The 21,804-nt window shown below is 36.2% G+C and overlaps 1 protein-coding gene across 4 annotated transcripts in view; it reads right to left on the bottom strand.

Annotated features, from left to right (window-relative positions):
* The window catches only part of c2cd2l (c2cd2 like), a 36,678-nt gene that overhangs the window by 14,249 nt on the left and 625 nt on the right, over nucleotides 1–21,804 (bottom strand). For all 4 annotated transcript variants that reach the window (XM_067407649.1, XM_067407650.1, XM_067407652.1 and 1 more), the window contains exons 2-3: nucleotides 19,478–19,913; nucleotides 947–1,042 (exon numbers count right to left, since the gene is read on the bottom strand). In XM_067407649.1, the coding sequence (XP_067263750.1) occupies nucleotides 947–1,042; nucleotides 19,478–19,840 (459 nt within the window). In that variant the 5' untranslated portion in view covers nucleotides 19,841–19,913. The remainder of the gene's footprint in view (nucleotides 1–946; nucleotides 1,043–19,477; nucleotides 19,914–21,804) is intronic.

The following is a 21,804-nucleotide window of genomic DNA, read 5'->3' as shown; positions in this document are numbered from 1 at the left end:
TTTACACAAAAATTCGTTCTGCTCGTGTTTCATGAATGAGACCCAGTGTGCGCATGCAGTAATGTGATATAAAAAAAATGTATTGTTTCAATTATTTGAAATTTATATATATATATATATATATATATATATATATATATATATATATATATATATATATATATATATATATATATATATATATATATATATATATATATATATATAAATATATATATATAAATATAAATATATAATATATAATATATATACACACACACACAACACAAAATAATATCTTAATATCTTAACTTAATAAATCATATTTAGTCCTAAATTCACACCATAAAATATGACAAATCATATTATAAATACGAAGACACACATTTATATACACTACTGTTCAAAGGTTTAGGGTCATGAGATTTTTTTATGTTTTTTAAAAAGAAGTCTCTTATGCTCATTAATGCTACATGTGTTTTATCAAAAATACAGTAAAAACGATAATATTGTAAAATATTATTACAATTTCAAATAATTTTTCGAATTCATTACATTTTAAAATGCAATTTTATTCCTGTGATGGCAAAGCTGAATTTTCAGCATCATTACTCCAGTCTTCAGTGTCACATGATCCTTCAGAAATCATTCTAATATGCTGATTTAGTGCTCAAGAAACATTTATTATTATTATTATCATTGTTGAAAACAGTAGTGCTGCTTAATATTTTAACCAACAATACACCAATTTAGGGGTGTGAAATATTCTGGTAGACACGATTAACTGGTGGAATTTGTCAACCAATACAGATTTTGGACTATCGTCTGATGTCATAAAAATATAACAATTTATAACAACTGATTAGATATATATTGTTATCGTGAAAGAAGATTTTGGTTATATCGCCCACTAGATTGTACAAACATTAGTAACCTTTATTTAGTGTTTTAGTAACTAAGGGCTTACCATGCTGCGCACTGATTGGTCGGTGCAAGTCACACGGTCAATGGATGCAGAACTTGGGAGCTGAAGACTGTCATCAAAGGTGATTTGAATGGAGCTCTGAATAGAAATGGAGATTGTCAGTTAGTTCATCTGCACATTAATCAGTGAAGAAAATGAGCTTCTGGGTGCAATCACTCTTCAGATATGTCTCCCGGGTTAAAAGTCTGTTTGCATGTTTATACTGAGCAGCTAGATGATAGTGCATCCATAAATCTTCACAGCTTCAAAACAGAAATCCCAGCCACTTAGGGATAAAGTAGCATGATAAACAGGCAAAAGAAGCACTGCAATAACATCTGCTTTACTTTCTACGCAATGCATCTGCAATGCAAAAAAAAAAAAAAACAGAAAACTGCTCATTTTAATTAAAAGCTGCATAAATCAATGAGCAGTGAAACAATCATCATTCCAGTTCAGCTAAGGAGAAAACAGGTTATTCTATCATTTAACAAGAGTGTGCTCATATTTTGGACATTGTGTACTTAGTTACAACGATTAATACAAACAACATACATTCTGTCTCTTTAAAAACATTGGTCAGCGAATAGCATACTCAGGATATGACATCATTCTGTCCAGGCGAATGTGGCAGACTGCCATGATGACAAGCTGCCAATGTACCTATTTGAGCCAGACTTCCACAGTTTGCAAGTGCAGATCACGCAACAAACATTGCATGCCAGGACTCCAGGTAGAAACATACTAATCTAATAAAAGCTTGTAAAACACCCAAATTTAAAGATCATGATGAAACCAGTGGCCTCTCATCTCACTAAAAGGAAACCTGTGTCAATGAAAGGATATTGCAGCAAGGCAGAAACCTTGGCCAAGCAGGACTGGAAAGAGAGAAGTGTGGTAATGGAAATGACTGAGCATAACCACAACACTGTGTGGAGAACACTGACTTCTGCTATGGCTGTTGCTGTCACTGATGGACATAACATGAAAAACTGGACAGGAAAAGCCTTCTGCTTATATGATTTCATGTGATATAAGACAAGATGAGGGTGTGTAAATAATTAGGTTTTTCATCATCACAATTGACATGACTGATCCTCTAAATAGAAGATGCAATAATGAATCTGTCACATCAAGAGAATAAAAGATGCTAAAAATGACGAGCCTAATGCCCGAGAGAGACATCATTAGGAAGCCTATATATATTTTAAATATGCATTTAATGGCACCTTTTTGCTAAGTTCTATAATTGAAAGCTATAATTGTTAACATTTAATGGGCCTTAAAAAATATAACTACTTCTTATTTAAGTGAACTTAAAATCCACATAAACTATAAATTGTATATGTATAAATTAAATATAGATTAGTCTTTATTAAAGCTAACTTTTAGCAGGGAGTAATTTTCTCTTTTTCTTTTGTTCTGTGATTAACAATAATGACAGACTGCAACAGGTATATTAGGCTGCTGTCACTTTAAGACGTGGCGAATCTGACATGGATCTGACACTCTTTACATTTATTTAAAGGGTTAGTTCACCCAAAAATGAAAATAATGTCATTAACTACTCACCCTCATGTCGTTCTACATCCGTAAGTCCTTCATTCATCTTTGGAACAAAAATTAAGATATTTTTGATGAAATCCAGTGGCTCAGTGAGGCCTCTTTGCCAGCAAGTTAATTTACACTTGCAAATGCCCAGAAAGGTGCTAAAAACATATTTAAAACAGTTCATGTGAGTACAGTGGTTCAACCTTAATATTATAAAGCGACGAGAATACTTTTTGTGCACCAAAAAACAAATAACGACTTTTCAACAATATCTAGTGATGGCCGTTTTCAAAACACTGCTTCGAATCTTTTGGTTTGAATCAGTGATTCGGATCACGTGTCAAACTGCTAAACTGCTGAAATCACATGACTTTGGTGCTCCAAACCACTGAATCTAAGCAAAAGATTCGAAGCAGTGTTTTGAAATCGCCTATCACTAGATATTCCTTAAAAGTCGTTATTTTGTTTTGGGTTTTTTTTTTTGGCGCACAAAAAGTATTCTTGTCATTTTATAATTTTAAAGTAGAACCACTGTACTCATATGAACTGTTTTAAATATGTTTTTAGTACCTTTCTGGGCACTGAAAGTGTAAATTAACTTGCTGGCAATAGAAGGCCTCACTGAGCCAATGGATTTCATCAAAAACACCTTCATTTGTGTTCTGAAGATGAACGAAGGTCTTTCGGGTGTAGAACGAACATGAAGGCGAGTAATTAATGACATTATTTTTTATTTTTGGGTGAACTAACCCTTTAAGACTTTTTACAATCATTTAAGACTTTTAACACATTTAAGACTGTGCTTACAAGGATACTTGCCAAAAATGGGCATTTTGACTTTTTTATGTTTTCGGATGCCGGAATAAATATTTAAATAAATATTTTTAACGTGTTAAACTGAAAAGGATTAATCATAGAATTAATGTGTTAAATTTGACAGGCCTACGTATTACACAAAGAATATTTACTTTGCTACTTTTTGCATAATTTCGCAATATTATTGCTAGATTAAAAAAGTTAAAATAAAAAAAGTAATATTTACCTTGATTTTTCCATAAGTCTCAAATTTCATGCTAAGCATGCGATTCAGTATCCAAGCAGTGATGATGTATCCTGTAAGTTAGCATCATCCTGGTTCCCTTGACAAAAAGCCAATTGGATTTTTTTCACAATCTTCACAAATGAACAACTTTTATGAATAATAAAGCCTAAATAATTGGTGTAAGTAAAAAGCTAAAGTTACTTTAATGAATTACACCACAGTTGCATGACTTCAACTGCAACATCACCACCACTAAGCTTCTGACAATTCTATCAAGCTGTATTTAAAATCTACAAGCTGGAAAGTTTGAGTTAGTTTTGCAAGGGTGTGAGTGTAAACAACATGGCTGTAAAAGTGGACTAGTGAGTAGATGAGTTTTCTTGTTCGCCTTGAGGACGTTAATATCATGACAATTTTTGTAGTTCAGTTTAGCCACATGAAAAAATGAGTATACATTACTGATATAATTTATGTCATAGAACAAAATTGCAAATATCTTGAGCTTGTGTTAATCACAAAAATTAATTCATGCATTTAACCAAAAACCCATTCAAAAAACCATTTGACTTTAGGATGATTAAAAATGCCTGTTTCCACGTTTTAGTACTTTTCCTGGTTCCTGATACTTTTCCTAATTCAGGCAGCACTAGAGGCAAAACTGAGGGACATAGTAAGTTGTGTATTCACACAATAAATATTGAAATGCTTTGTGATTAGGTTAATAAAAAAAAAAAAAAATGAATTGATATTTACATGATGGATTTCCTTCATTTAAAACAGGTGTGGGAAAAGGGTACAACAAAAACAACTATACGTTGATGGCATTTCAAATGCCCCTCTTTTTTATTTCAAAAGAATAAAGGCATGGTTTCTAAGGCAGTTTTGATGTGCCCTTTATTCATCAAAAAGAAAAACGGTTAAATCTGTTAGTTTGACTGAAAATCAACACAAATTGAAAGTAATTCCAGAAAACAATCTGTCCAACTGTCCAAGAACATAGTATGTAACAGTTGTGGAACCACTTATGTCCTCAGACTATTAAACTGAAAGTATATGTTCACAGGAGCAAATCCCTTGTGTTAAAGGGTTACAATTACTTTCACTGTAAAATGAACAAGCTGTAAATACTCACAGAGAGTAAAAACTAATGTAAATCTCAGAGAGTCAGATTTTAAATACATCAGAGCTTTAAAGTAAGAGGAGCTCAGCATAATTGACTTAGGTTTTTTTCTTCTCTCTCTCTGTACCTCAGCCAATGGGACAAGAAAACATGTTTGACTGGGTAGCATTTACTGGCTCAGCCTCTGAGCTCTTGGAGAAGAGGAAGAGAAAACACAAATCCCCTACTGTACTGGCATATGTTCTTTATTTCACACACCTCTCTCCATCCTACACACATACACAGACATGACAATGTGTGTACGTTAGTGTGGTTATACAGGCAGCACTTGGTCAGTGTCCAAGATTCACAGAAAGGTTTACCTATTGTTACCAACTGCAAAATCTAAATCATTTCATTTCCAAAGCTCATTCAATTTAGTGTAATGCCACTTTCTTTTTTCTTTTCTAGAGACACTGGATCGCTTCATTTGCATGATGTTGGTTGACATAAGATGCTATGTATCTCTCCAATACAATGCATAGATTAAAAAAAGGGGGACTAAACTGTTCAAAACAATTTTTTTCCCATTATAATTAAATACAAATCTTTATATGATGGTGTGTTTAAAAAAAAGGTGAAATCTGTTATGAAAATGAAAACAACTCAAATTGAATATAGTTTCAGAAACGTTTTTTTTTTGTTTGTTTAGTTAGTACCACAAAAGCAATCCGATTCAAATGTGTGCTGAGAATTAGAAGGACGTGTTCTGATGTAAAACCATCAGCTTTTATATAACAACACCTCTTTCCAATTCTCTTCTCAGCAACAAATCACCACAATACGTGTAATTTGCATACAGGGACAAATCCTTGTCATTTAGATCACACATTTGCATGATCATCTGTGCTCTTCCACAACATCCTGCTGTGATCCACATGTTTGACACTACAAACAGACACATGCACTGAGACCAGGGAGGGCTAGAAGAAGAACATTAGCGTTAAGCTGGGAATACACCTTTCTTTTGCACATCAAGTCTCCAAAACAGTGTTGAGGTTTTGATTTATTTTAACACAGCTGGAAATGAGTTTCTATGGAAAAAAACTGCAGCACAGAGGAAAAAGCTCATTCTGCCCTGTGCATCAGCAGATTGTTCAGGTTCCATCAGTGAAATCAGCATACGTAATGAAAAAAAATGCAGGACCTCTCCACCCCCACAGGGCACAGTTAAGCATTTGAACAAAATCACCACACATTCCACTTTAGCCACGTCAGTTTGCATTTTCAACATAAGTCAAACAACAAAAAGATCATGCAGAATGCATGTTTGAGATAACTGACATAAGACAACTAAGTTATATGCAGGAAATGGTATGTGTGCAATAACTGTGTACAGGGGTGTTGGGCAATGTTCGATTGTATCTAGAAAATGATAAAAAAGATGCACGTTTATAGTCTTGCCACACCCACTGTCATGATCACCAGCTGGAGTGCCCTTGATTCCCACTAGAGGGCACTCATTCCATCTTGGTTATCTCACCATGGGCTACATTGCCTGGACACATTATGCCTGATTACACCTGTGTCTCATCCTCTTGTTAACCCTTCCTATTTAAACCCTGTCTGTTCATTCACTCATTGCGAAGTCTTGTTTGTATCTGCACTATATTTCTGATTGCTGGTTTTTGATCCTGTTTGCGGGTCTCTTGGATTTACCTTTTGTGCTTGTTTTCCTGTGCCCTGCTATTGTTTGAACTGTTTTCTTTGTGTTTATGACCCATTGCCTGTCTTTTGGATTATGTTTTTGGATTACCCTCAATAAACTTCTGCATTTGGATCCTCAACCTTCATGTCTCGGAGCAGTTCATGACACCCACTATATTGTATAAAGCACTATATAAATAAAGGTGACTTGATTGGTAAGGTATCCGTGATTATAGCCAATTATAGCAGTATTAAAGGGGACCTATTTTGCAAAATTCACTTTTACATGGTGTTAACAACATGTTGGCTGTGTGTGTACACAACCACCCTATAATGATAAAAATCCACTCCTTTTTTTTTTCTTTAAATCCTCATTAATCATAAGCAGTGTCTCAGAAAAAGCCGTTTGCAGATTCTGTACAAAGTGACATCACTTTTTCCCGTCCACGACTGTTGATGGATTCTGCTGTATTAGCATAGACCCTGCCCTGAGCCAGTTTATACACTGTCTGCCATTGTGCCATTGTCTCGACGCCGAAGCAGCTGTAGCGACAAGAATGTTTGGTAAGCAATTGAGGGGTTTTGCTGTTGGATGTAAGAGTGAACATAACAGTATTCACTTCCAACATCTGAGCCGATGAAGATGCAGTGGATTAGTTTTATTTTTGAAGGGAATGCGCCACAGATCCAATATACACATGCGATTTTTGCTGTTTATGTTCACAGAAATAACCGAATGCGTTTGTGAATTTTGTGTTTTTTTGTATCTGTGATCTGTGAGGTATTCTAAACTAAAACTTTCAGACACATTTTGGGGATAGCTGAGAAAAGGGGCATCTTGTAAAAAGGGGCATAATGGGTCCCCTTTAACATTGGTTGGACTGTAGGTGTTGCTTCGGGGTAATTGGCTTAATTTTTACTTAAAATTGAAAGCAGGTATCATTTTTAGTTCCTATAGCATTGAATGCAGTTCTTCTGTATGAAATGGTAGAAGGCCAAGATCCCATGCTTGCTGTGTAAACTGTATAAAATGCCCTTTAGGCAACTACACAATATTTAAGCAACTGTTGTTGTAAGTTTCATTCATGATATTCCCCTCTTTAAACAGGTATAAACGTTCACACCAGTATCATCAATAGTATAATCAATATTACTGTATAAAATGGATAGCCTGGTTTTGATACAAAACTACTAAAATTTTGCAGAGAAAATTCAAAATATCTCACTTCCTGTTGGGTTTTTAGATTTTGCACCAAGGTACTTTTTGTAGGTATTGGGCTGTTACATGTGTCTACCAAATTTCATACTTGTACGTGAAACACAGCGCAAAGGGCACTTAATTGAAATTCTGTAGGTGGCGTTATTGCGCCATTTTGACACACCTAATTCTGAAACCCATATCAGATGTAAATTTTCACAATTCTGTGCAAAGTTTCATGAGTTTTCTAGCATGTTTCAGCCCTCAAAAATGCAATTCATTTCGGAGGAAGAATAATTGACTGAGCAATTACAATAGGGTCCTCACACCATCAGTGCTCGGGCCCTAATAATACAGACTAACGGCTTCAACAAAAGCATATCATCAATTAGCAATCTCTGAGCTCACAGAATGACCTGTCTTTAAAGATTTGTAAGTCATCATTAAAAATCCATTTGGAGAAAATTAATGGTATTTTTACTTCCGGATCCTGACAGATGACATGCTAAAAATTAGTAAGATATGACTTCAGTAACTGAGCTAGATCCTGTTCCAGAAAATGTCTGATTTTGGATTTTTGTGATCCGACATTAACAAATGCATTACATGGTGACAGTGCTTGTGCACACTTGAGAGAGCAAAACAGGGTTTATGCAGATGTATTTGGAGGTTATGTTTTGCTATTTGGCCCTCAACATATATATTTTTACCAATCAGCTTTCTTAGTTGAAATTAATATTGCCTAAATGTCAAAAAGACATGCATATTTTCAATTTTCATATGTGCAAGTAAAATTTATGGTGTTTACAATCAAAAGAGATCCAGAGAAGATGGAACTGTACCCCTGGACAATTCTGCTAATACTAATCAGGACAGCGGGAGACACAAGCAACAGGAGTTAGATCTGTCAGAAATCAATGTAGTAGAAGAGGCAACATCGTCATAGGTAAGAGAATATCACTGATCAACTGAATGATATTTGGTCTCAACGTAGCTATATACGTGACAGAGTAATATACTAAGTTAGGGCCATGCAGAAACTTGTAAATGATGCTCTTATTTAGTTGTGCTACCACTGTTTAGTGATGTCATTTTATGTTCTGGGAAAACTGAAGTTGTAAGGTAGTGTCGGTCACAGTTCCTATTTAATCGTTGTTTTGGACCCAGCAATTATTCATTTACAAACTAAGCACTGCATGAGTCCATGTGTAAAGTGTACAACTGTGCTATTACTTATATATATTTAAAATATATAATTGTTGAAACACTTGTATTTGTTTATCTGTTAAACCAGCTCCAATAGAGAACACCACCAAGCCAGTTAGCCCCAGATAATTTGATCATGAGACCCCTGCTATGGAGAACATGGTTTTGTGTAGGTTATCCTCCTACTCTCTATTAAGATGTTCTTTAAACATAGTGTCTTGACAGTGTCTTGACAGTCTGTTGGTGTATGTGTGCTTGTCTTATACAAAGAAGGCATGTGTGAGACTATGTGGATGACAGAATGTGTTTCTAGACACATTGGTATAATGTCACTTTGAGTTTGAGCCACCTTGCCTTAAATCCCCCTCTGGCCTCTTTCAACACACCACAACAACCATTTGAACCAACCAAAAATATCCTTCTTCAGGCACTGTGACACAACATGATGACAAAACTAGGGATCAAAAGATTCCTTGGGGCAAATCTAAGTCACTGGGTGCCAACAACTGAAGGCAGTGCAATGCCATCTCAATAAAGGACAAATCGAGGGACATTATTATGCACAAACCTTGCTGTGAGTTTTGTAATAGTCCTTCAGTGTTTATCTGTAACGTGTTATTGATATATGTATGGCCCGCTGCTTTGCAGGCTATTCATAAGCCAACGTGAAGCAAAGTAAAGGCCAATTCAAACTGCACCAACAGAGGCTGACCAACACATCAATCACCAGATAACAGTATGTCACTTCACAGACATTCCACGACCCCTCATACATGATTAAACATGTTAAAGTCTATCCACCAAAAAAGAAAAAGAAAATGGAAGCAAAAAGAGTGATAGCAAGACAGAAATAAACAAACTAGGTTGACCTTGAGCCCCGTGTGTGTGTGTGTGTGTGCGTGTAGTGTGCTATTCTGTGCACTGCAGGCATGATAATGTGCCATCCTACCATTCCATCATATGCACAGATGCCACACACAAACACACACACACACACTCTTCAACACAGACAATCCTGACACTGACACACATGCCTGGAGGACTGTGCCATATTGGCAGCAGCTAAACTCTCAGAACATTCACGGTACCAATAGGGCCAGCTGGGAGAGCAAGAGACATGCAAAAACTCAATCTCAGCCACATGATTAATCAGAAGCTTATTCAGTATTTCGGATACGTTTTAAAAATAGTTGCTCTAAAAGACAATGAACCAGTGGATCTGTTGGACATATCTATATGCTGTAGCTCAAATGCTTTTCTTTTGCGACCATGTGATGATCATTTGAAGACCGTGTTCAACAAGCATTCTTTGTGACTACTTGACTTATACATTTTAAAATCTAGTTTATTCCTGTGACGGCAAAGCTGAATTTTCAGCATTATTACTCCAGTCTTCAGTGTCATTCTGATCATTCGAATATGCTGATTTGGTGAATTTCTTCTTATCATCAATGATGAAAACAGCTGTGCTACTTACTTTTTTTTTTTTCAGGATATTTTGCTGAATAGAAAGTCTTTACTTTTGATCACTTTTTGTTCATTTTACTGTATCCTTGGTGAATAAAAGAATCAATTTCTTTGAAATTAAAGGTGCCCTAGAACTTTTTTTAAAAAGATGTAATATAAGTCTAAGGTGTCCCCTGAATGTGTCTGTGAAGTTTCAGCCCAAAATTCCCCATAGATTTTTTTAATTATTTTTTTTAACTGCCTATTTTGGGGCATCATTATAAATGAGCCGATTCAGGGTGTGCGGCCCCTTTAATTCTCCTGCTCCACACCAACAGAGCTCGCGCTTGCCTTGAACAGTGCATAAACAAAGTTTACACAGCTAATATAACCCTCAAATGGATCTTCACAAAGTGTTCGTCATGCCCAATGGAGTTTGAGACTCACTGTATGTCATTTCCATGTACTGAACACTTGTTATTTGACTATGCCAAGATAAATTCAATTTTTCATTCGAGGGCACCTTTAAAATCTTACTGACCCCAAAATTCTGCACAGTAATGTATAGATTGGATTTGTGCACAGCATTGACTGTAAAAAAAAAAAAAAAAAGATTCACATTCACTCTCTTCCATTGTAGAAAAGTGAAGCTGCCAATGGCCCAAGATGGCGCTGACATAAAATGACAGAGACCATCTTTGAAAAAAAAAAAAATAATAATAATTTTGAAGTGTAATTTGATTGTTTAGTTTGGTGCAAGTCCCATTTGTTTACATGGAGAGGGAGGGGTTTATGACCTATACTGCATCCAGCCACCTGGGGGCAATCAAAATGCTTTGGCTTCATTTTTCAGGACATGCGTTGTACTGTATATTAAGGCCACGTTCCACTCCAAATTTGCATGCCCTTCATTCGCTAACTTCCCTCCGTGGACTCGGATGTGCGTCATTCGTTGCACGAGTGCCCACTACTGGTGGAACTCGTGCATAAGGTTTAAATGAAACGCACTAAGCCCTTGATCACTTGGAATTCATATGGAGCCAATTTATTATTTAAACCCCTTTTGTACATGAATTTGTTTTATGCACCATTCTATATGCTTATAAGTTGTAGGAGAAAATTTATAAAATCCTATAGATATACGAGCTGTTGGAGAAAAAGAAAATTACACAAATGAAACAAAATATCAATAGTATGAACTTTGATTGTAAACATAAGGTAGCAAGTATTATGCGATTAAATCTCAAAATAATTAATATATCACACACTTGCGCGATCTGCTATGATGTCACAATCAAGCTGAATTGTGGGATATAGAGCTGCTTGAAGTGTACATTAGAGTAGACTCGCTCCCTCCGTCAAAATTGTCCATATAAACTTCCCTCGTCCACTTCACGAAGTGAAACACACTTGGCGGCAGGGATTCCCCCGAGGGGAAGTGCTTAGGGAAGTTTGCGAGTGTGTGTCTAAAATTGGAGTGGAACGCAGCCTAAGATACAGTAAACTTTGACCTCTGGCCTTTAGGTAGCTGACCTGGATGTGTTCTATATTATATTAAGACAATATTTTACTAAACAGTTATTCATTTATTGCATTTATTATTTTGCTCAGTACATCATACAACAATTTTTTTCTCCAAAAATGGCCCTGAAATTTCCTTTCATTTAAAAGTTTTATTTTAGAAAATAGACTTAAATAAAACAAAATCCCTCAAATCAAACTAAAGATGATTAGATTTGTAAATTTTCAATTTAAAACAACTAGAGAGAACAACATTTTAATATAATATATAATTCAATAAGATAAGCTTGTACAATCACACATGACTGAAGAAATCAGAGCAATAGGTCAGCTGAATTTCCCCAGACAGTCAAGAGTTTCTGTAAATCCTATCAGAGTGACAAATTAAACGGATAACTTATCCAAATCAGTTTACATCAAAAAGCTGTGCTTTTTTTTTTTTTTTAAACAATGTTTATTAGCAAGTACAGTACTTAAGTGTATGTGTATGTGTGAACAATCTCAGAGGACGTCCTTCTATTGTTGTTGCCACATATAACCAGCTGTGCAGATCAACCCCCCCCACCCCCCGGCCAAATCCCTGGATTACTAGAGGGAGTTTGTGTGTGTGTGTTGGGTGAGAAAGAAAGAGGAAAGAACGAATGAAGGATAAAGCCTCTTAGCAGTCCTCACACATCACAGAAATGTAGCCCAAAACTGACCAAATATGACCATAACTGCAGCACACACACCATAGAGCAATGCATTATTCCCACTGTAGCAAAGTAAGCAAAATTTACGGTTGACAGAGGTTTCTCTGGGGTGTATTTCACGTAATATCCATCCTTTTTTTTTTTTTTTTTACTTTTAAGCCTCTGCCATCTAATTTGATTAATATAGAAATAGATACGCCTAAAGCAAGTTCAACCTGGATTGTGGAGTGTCAAAACTGATCAATATGATCGCATCCTTTATTCATCATCTTCCCTATAATCCCTCCCTTATAGATAGAGTGGGATTGCTAATGGACTATCTGTAACAGTCAGCGTACCGGTAATCAGATTAAAATCCCACCGTGTGTGAAATTATGCAGAGGAGATTAACCAGTGGTCAATAGCTGGTTAATCCTCCTAGTGAGACGTTATCTGGAGACCTTCGTACTAACGAATATAATTAAAAAGTTTCAAAGTTGCATCTGGATGAATTAAACAAACTCTCGTTGGTGAAGTTGTAACCATGCACTTCCCTCTCAATGCCTCAGGCAATCACACACACATATGCACAGAGCCCTGAATTGGTCTTCTCCCCCCTTCTTTAAATGGCTGCTATGCTGCTATAAAGACCTCATTGATTTACATTACAAGCTAACAGATTTTCATCTTACTTTTTGGCCACATAAATATTAGCAGCTGCGTCAAATTGAATATTTTTGCTCATTTTGGGCCTCTGAATAAAATTGAGGCATTTTTTCCAACTCAAAAGTTCTATTCTTCTATATAATACTAGTTGAGCCATAAAAGACTGATGTATCGAATATGTATCGAATCAACAAAAAACAGATATTCAAACACATTTTTTATTTTTATTTTTTAAATTTGTCTAAAAAGGTTCAATAAACATAAAAAAACACATTCACTGCATAGTTTTGTTATTGTAAATAATTAATTATTGATTAATAATTACAAAATTATTAGATAAAAAAAAAGCACAAATGTTCCTCAGATAAAAAAAATACAGAATTAGAGACACGTTGCAATTTGCATACTATCCATCTTAAATTAGCGTGTCCCAAATCATAGCATGTTGAAATAAGTATTCTAAAGATACCCAGATGCGTGCACAAGGGTAATACTGTCGACAACCCAATGTGCGTTGGACGAGGATTTAATCCGAACTACAAACATGGTGGATGTATCTGTAATCAGTACCCAACCTGTAAAAATATCTATTCAATGTTATCCACATTATATTTTATCGGCAACAACATTGTTAACTTTTATACAGATACGTTTGGTCATTAACTTTTAAAAATGCATCATGATGCAAACACATGAGGAGAGTTCACCACATGGAAGACCCAAGACTGGCAGATCAACGAGTTTATACATTTCCCTCCAATGTAGTAGGACTTTAAATTAAATTGAATGTGGAAGATTTTAACTGTAACAAGATGATTGACAGGGCAGTTTAAATGGTGACAGGATGCAGACTTTTTCTACATTTTTGTTACCAAAACATACATAAAAGTACATACTTTTAGGACATAGTATAAGTAGGCGAATTGGGATGCGGCAACTGACTCTTCTCCTTCAATGTCTAACCTGAGAGGTGGTCGCCATGGCTAGGGCTGGAACCATGGTGTTTGTTTTCATGTTGCTGTGTCAACAGATGGCTTCAGCGCTTCAGAGGGGCCAGGTAAAAGTTGCATGATCTCTTTTTTGCTCAATCTAATCTCACGCATACACAAAAAAAAACAACAACAACTCATAAGCACTGGAACAACCTCTCTGGCAGGTTTTTCAGGTCAAAAGAACTTGATACGAGTGGTTTGAGGTGTCAAAGATCCGGCATGCTGAAAAAGCAAATATCTGGTCTGCTTGGAGACAAGATTCTAGATCAAAGCTTCCAAAATGGGAACTTCTCCCCAAAGCCCGATCTAACACAGGAATATTTAACTAGCACATGGAGGTCACCTCTAAGGGAGAGTCATGTGACTAACATTTCATGGCACTATAAATTCCCACATAAGATCCAGATACTGCACATTAAATTGATAGGCCTAGTTGATCACTGACACTTAAATTCATTTTTCTTGCTAATGAAGGTCCAATCATCCACAAGGTCTTTAAATTATCCCTGTTAACTGTCTTTCCGCTGTTAGCCAATTCTCTCTACTCCTACATTATTATCATAGATAGTAAAACTTTTAGAAGAACAGAGGAACATAAAATGGTTTCTTTTCATAAAAGGTAAAAATCAATAAAATAGGAAAAAAAGAGCAAAGCATGACTGTATTTTCTGTACAGCTCAGATTTTAAACTCTTTATGCTCCACTAATTTGTATAATTGACCCTTCACCGGGAGTTTGATTGACAAGTGCTCTAACCAATCATAACGCCAAATCCACCATTTTGTCTGACAAAGCAGTCAGGAGTTAGAAGATTAACCTTGGTGGAATTGAACTTGATAAATGGTGTGTACTGACGTCTTTCTGTGTTTGAAACAACATCCCTTCTCATGTTCATTCATGTTTATTTGATGCTATAAATGAACTAAGAAGTGATGATCAGTTCACGAGCCTCTTGAGCTGAGGCGCTACAGCAATCTGTCAAGACACATTAAAGAGCCACAAAACCTTTTTTATTTTTTTCATAAAAAAATTACAGTTTGAAAGCTGGAAAGCTGGCTTAATATCATAAGTAACCTGCTCTGTCTTGTCTGTCGACATGTTGTCAGCGTCCTCTTTGTGTGGCGTGGCAGCGCCATGGCTTGTCGGACAAAGCAACAGTAACTAAGGGGGGCGGGTCTTTGCAAATGGTCAATCGAAACAAAATTCATAGGAGTTACATTTGAACTCAGCAGTGTGCTACTGTGTGAAGGCTTTTGGCAGATGAACAGATCTTGAAAACAGATGCAATAGAGCATTTGGAAAGAAGTCTGGCAAATTCTGTAGTAAAAGGCAAAAGGTTAAATTTAAGAATCATTTTGCCAGCAAAAGGTTCCCTGTCCACTGTCAATAGTATAGTGATGCATGAAGTAGTGCTCACACATACAGTATCTCACAAAAGTGAGTGCACCCCTCACATTTCAGCAACCATTTTAGTATATCTTCTCAAGGGACAATACTATAGAAATAAAGCTTGGATATATATTTTAGAGTAGTCAATATGCTGCTTAGCAGTATAGATTTACTGTCCTCTGAAATATAATAAATAAATAAATAAATAACTTAACATAAGGCCATTCTTGTCAAAAAAGCTGGCAACAAAAGTGAGAACACCCTAAGTAATAACAGTTGTATGTTGTTTAACCATGCAAAGCCACATGTCCTATTCATCATGGTCATGTTTTTGTCTGCTTGACAGGTCCATAAAAATGTTGCATCTTGTATTAGAGCAGTTAAAATTTGGTGCTTTGAGTGCAATTCTGCCATACTGATCACTGGATGTTCAACATGGCACCTCGTGGCAAAGAACTCTCTGAGGATTTGAGAATTAAAATTGTTGCTCACCACAAAGATGGCCTAGGCTATAAGAATATCGGTAACACCCTGAAACTAAGTTACAGTACAGTGGCTAGGGTCATAGAAAGAGGTTTTCCAAGACGGGTTCCACTCGGAACAGTCCAAAGAAGACGGTGCAGTCCAAAGTTGAGATCACGTGCTATGCGTCAGGTGCACAAGCTGGCTTCAAAAAACAGATGCATGAGTGCTGCCAGCATTGCTTATAGGTTGCAGAAGCAGAAGGTCAGCTTGTCAGTGCTCAGACTACACACTGCAACAAGTTGGTTTCCATGACCGTCATCCCAGAAGGAAGCCTCCTCTGAAGCTGGCTCACAAGAAAGCCCGCAAACAGTTTGCAAACAGTTTGTCTCCAGACCTGAATCCTATTGAGCACCTGTGGGGCATCCTCAAGCGGAAGGTGGAGTAGCGCCATGTGTCTAACATCCAGCAGCTCCGTGATGTCATTATGGAGAAGTGGAAGAGGATCCCAGCAACAACCCGTTTTGACATGTTCATTTAGGGTGTACTCCCTTTTGTTGCCAGATATTTAGACAATAATGGCTGTATGTTGAGTTATTTTCAGAGGGCAGTAAATCTCTACTGCTTTATAAGCTGCACATTGTCTACTCTAAAGTATATCCAATTTTCATTTCTATAGTATTGTCCCTTGAGAACATATAATAAAATGGTTGCTGAAATGTGAGGGGTGTACTCACTTTTGTGAGATACTGTAAGTCACTTTCAAACCAAGCAGCATTCTGTTGGTCAACAAGGCTAATTTCCATGGAAAAAACACAATGGAAAATGTGTAGTAAAATGATTCACCATTGCACAAAATTTCAGATTGTGTGGATTCCTATTGAAAAAATTATCCCTGCGAAATTTCAAAGACCAACAGTATATGTGACCGTTGCTCATTGACTCTATGACTCTACGATGTAGTCTGACTAACTTTGCGAGCTGGGTGACAAAAGCATTACACTCCTAGTTTTAATTAGCTCAAATCACACAACAACACATATTGTACCAACATAACCTGTATGTTTAAATGCTGTCCTGAAACTACCATCCCACCAACATAACCTGTATGTTTACAAGCAGTCATGAAACTATCATCCCATGAGTGTTTATAATGGAAGCCGCACCTTCCATAACATCATCACAAATCCTTAAATAAAGGGTTTTCACATCCACATACTGCGGAAATCATGAACAGAACCATGCTATTCATAATCTGTGCCAATCAAACCAGTTTTTCTATATATAAAAATTGGGTGAATTTACCCTTTAAATCTAAAAATATCACACAGAGAATTTTTGACACATCTCATCAACTCCTGTGACTTATTCCCACATGGGGATTCTCAACGTTAAAGATGTTCATTAGCAAAAGTCCTTACTTCAGGACTCCCTGGTAGCCCGCATACAGAGTCTGCAGAATCGTTGCACTTTGCAGCGCTAAGTTACTTTCTGGATCAGCTGACAACATTACAATCAGAGATGCGTCTATATATGGCACGCAGCCAAAATGAGCACCTAAATTGAAAAGCGAACCAATAAATGGTTATTTATTAGCCTCGGTCTTCTCTCCTTTCCCAGAGCAGCCCACTGACTGTGAAGAAATTTAAGATAAAGGACAACAATTGCATAACTGCGTTCTGTATCCTTCCCTCCCCCGACTTTGACAACCTAAGAAAATAACTAGGTTGCTGAACTGGCACAACTATCGGCTGGAGACCTCGGTAAGGAAATGAGATGGAAGGATTTTCTCTTCTTTTTTTTTCTTTCCACTTTCTATATAGCTCAGGTGCTGGAGCAGAGTTCACTGCATTGAAGTTTAAATCCCTTGAAGCCTTGCATTTGCTGTAAAATCCAACCAGATGTGCCTGTTGGGTGAAAATGCCATTTCTACATTCTTTTCATATCTCATCAGACTAAATATGCAGATGGCCTTTGCTTAAAATGATGGCGAGTCTTCTGATAAACTGATCTTCAAAGACTTCATCTAGTAAAAGCATTTTTTTCAAAATTCAGCCTGACCTCACTGAGCCAAGTGACGAGAGAGGGAACGAATGGACATCGGCCGTTTTTTCTAAGGGCACCTACCGGGCAGACTAAGCTTTGATATAGACACAGATCAAATACAGTTAAATATAGGAGTGAAGACCTTTACACAACTCACCAGCCCTCAAACAAACCCTTAATCAGACGAGGGGCTACAGTGGAAACCAGTTGTTAAAAGAGACCTTTTTTGATTGCAGAACTGCAGAGTCCCTGACTGAGTCGTTCACAAATAGTAATTATCATAAATAATGGTTATAATGCTGCAGTATTCTAAGTAATTTTAAAAGACTTTTCTGTTTTCTTGTCAGGAGTCAGGACCAGTTGACAAAATGTAACATTTCGTTGTAACACTGCCAGAAAAGAAAATTGTGTGGTGATTATTTAAGCTACCGTTTAAAAGTTTGAGGTAGATAAAACATTTTTGCCCTAGTCTTCAGTGACTCATGATCTTTCAGAAGTCATTCTAATATGCTGATCTGGTGCTCAAGAAATATTTCAGGAATTTTTTGATAAATAGAAAATTCAAAAGTACAGCACTGATTTGAAACAGAAATCTTTGTGTTCGCTGTTACTTTTGCAACCATTTAATGAATCCTTGCTGCATAAAAGTAATAACTTTTTTCAAAAATACAATCTTACAGACCCCCAAATATTGACCAGAAGTGTAAGTGATGAGTTATTAAAATGTATTTATTTTGATTAGGGGATCATTCGCATGTGAATAAAAGTATTCATTTATTCTTCTAAATAAATAAATAAAATTGTACTGACCCCAAACTTTTAAATGATAGTGTACAAATTGGACAGTCAATGAAACACCTGTCTTTCCTTTGTCTAAGATGAATTAAGGAAATCATTCTACACATCTATAGGGTAATTTGTTAACTAATTTCATTCACTTGGATGGAGAGAAGCTCTTCAATTTTAGCGTTTCACAAACGTGTAAATGGTAGAAATATGGATAAAAACATACAGCCGATGCATGTGAGAATCACAAATGCAGTACATTTGCTAAAAAAGTAATTTGTCAATTTAATTTTCACATGTGCGAAAGTGACTTGTGAGTCTTAAATATAAATCTACATCTCATGCACACAGGCAACAAGAGTATCACATTTTCTCCATTAAAAAAAATACTCTCATTTACACTGATTAAGGAAAAAAAAGTTCAAATTTGGTTCCATGAGATAAAGCCCCAGAGGAGACGGTAGGCTGAGGCCTGTCATGTGTAATTCTAACTGCAGAGCAGATTTCTGGAGGAGAGCAAGTGTGTGGTTGTTACACAAGAACCTGCATCCCTTGACACTCTCACACCCACACATTCACTAACAAGTAGCCAGGCCATGATATTATGCCCACACACACTCGCACAGCCTAAAAATACTCTTACAAATGTATAAACATGCATGCAACAATGAAAACACATGCGTATGTATATACTAAACCTCCTACATATGTTGCTACACCATACTGTCTCAAGATAAAATTAGCTTACTTACCCCTTGCCTGCAGGCCTGTTCATTGAGTGCCCGCACCAAGGCTCTCTGCCAGTGCTCCCTGAATGACTTGAACGCAAAGAGCGAGGACAAAAGACCCTTGACCCCTGCCTCCGTGTCACTCCCTGCCCCATCTCTCCCCAGCCTCAGCCTCAGGAGGGAACCCCACACCCCGCCCGTCAGTGTCTGGTGGGTGAGACTCAAGGGCAACTGCCATGGGATCTCCCTCTTGCCCTGGACCCTGGAGCACCACCTAGGGCGAAGCAACGGCAGAGAGAACTGAACTAGCCAGGCTAGTACAACCAGCAGTGAGGCGCAGAAGAGCGCCACCTGAACCAGCCAGCTCACGTCCTGGAAAGTCGTCATCTCCCTAATCACTGATCACTTAAGTCTCATTTTTATGAAGGGATGAAAATCTTGACTCACGAAGGTTGGAACTCTGGGGAAAGGGTAGAGAGAGGCAGAGAGTAAGTAGACTGGAAAAAGACCAGCTGCAGGGATATACAGCCATGCATTACCAACATCTCATAGGAAACACTGACATCTTAAAGGGACAGTTCACTCAAAAATGAAAATTCAGTCATTTACTCACCATCATGTTGTTTCAAGCCTGTAAGAGGCCTTTCACACAGAATGTGTTTTAGCATTTAAATACATGAGAAGCATGGCAGGGGAATGAACCCACAAGGTCTGTAGGTGTGTTTTTTAAAAAAAATTACTTTTTTAACTTGAGCACTACATTTTTAGAATGCTGTGTAGACACACATAACCAAAGATGCATGTCTAGTTCATATTTACATATAAAAACAATGGAATAACAGTGCAGAATCAAAATACATGTTCTATGTGAACAGCCTCTTAGTCACCACCATTCACTTTCATTGCATCTTTTTTTCATTTTTTTATTTTCTACCAAGACAGTCATTCTCCTTTTGTGTTCCATGAGAATTCAACCTCAACACAATGAGGGTGAATAAATGATGGTGAATTTTTGGGTTTAGTGTGCCTTTTGGGTGAACTGTGCCTGGTAAAATTCATGCTTATTCACTGATGGGAAAATCAGCTATTGGTTCTTTTCTGTTTACATATAGATTTTATTCTTGAATCTTGGCCAAAGTTTTCCTATATTATATATATATATATATATATATATATATATATATATATATATATATATATATATATATATATATATACACACACACACACACTACCAACGTCAAAAGTTTGGAAACATTACTATTTTTAATGTTTTTGAACAAAGTCTCTTATGCTCATTAAGGCTGCATTTATTTCATAATAAATACAGAAAAAACAATATTGTGAAATATTATTACATTTTTTAAATTATGGTTTTCTGTTTTAATATACTTTAAAATAAAATTTATTTCTGTGATGCAAAGCTGAACTGTCAACATCATTACTCCAGTCTTCAGTGTCACATGATTCTTCAGAAATCATTGTAATAGGCTGATTTATTATCAATGTTGGAAACAGTTGTGCTGCTTATTAATATTTGATAACCTGTGATACTTTTTCATTCTTTGATGAATAAAAAGTTAAAAAATATCAGCATTTATTTAAAATAGATTTCTTTTGTAACAATACACTACCGTTTAAAAGTTTGGGGTCAGTAATTTTTTTTCTTTCTTCTTTTTTTTAAAGAAATTAATACTTTTATTCAATACGATGTGTTAAATAGATAAAAATAGTAATAGTAAAGATTTATATTGTTAGAAAATATTTATAAAAATATTCATAATAGACAAAATTCATAATAACCGAGTATCAAATCAGCATATTAGAATGATTTCTGAAGGATCATGTGACACTGAAGACTGGAATAATGATGCTGAAAATTCAGCTTTGCATCATAGAATTTATATTAAATTATATTTTATTAAATATTTTCCTGTATATTAATATAGAATATATATATATATATATATATATATATATATATATATATATATATATATATATATATGTGTGTGTGTGTGTGTGTGTGTGTGTGTGATTCTGCTTCTATTGCAGAATGACAGTAGTTACTATCACAACTTGACTCAAACTACGATTACCTCTTATCAAATAGATTTACAAGTGCATGTCTCGTGTTAGTATTACCACCTGTGCTTAAAAGTTTAAGCAGTTAAGAAGCAAACTGACTAAGCATTTCGGTGAAAGTGTGACATTCAATGCCTGTCCTGAAACCGGAGAAGTGCCTAACTTCTTCCAGAAAACTCAGATCGGCTGCACAGTCTAGTCTCATACAAACTCGCTCCGATTCTGTCACATTAGTGACAGTCCAGCAGCGACGAAAGCATCTGTGT

Source organism: Chanodichthys erythropterus, chromosome 13 (assembly GCF_024489055.1).
Source record: "Chanodichthys erythropterus isolate Z2021 chromosome 13, ASM2448905v1, whole genome shotgun sequence".
Lineage (NCBI taxonomy): Eukaryota > Metazoa > Chordata > Actinopteri > Cypriniformes > Xenocyprididae > Chanodichthys > Chanodichthys erythropterus.
This window is presented reverse-complemented; position numbering and strand designations above follow the sequence as displayed.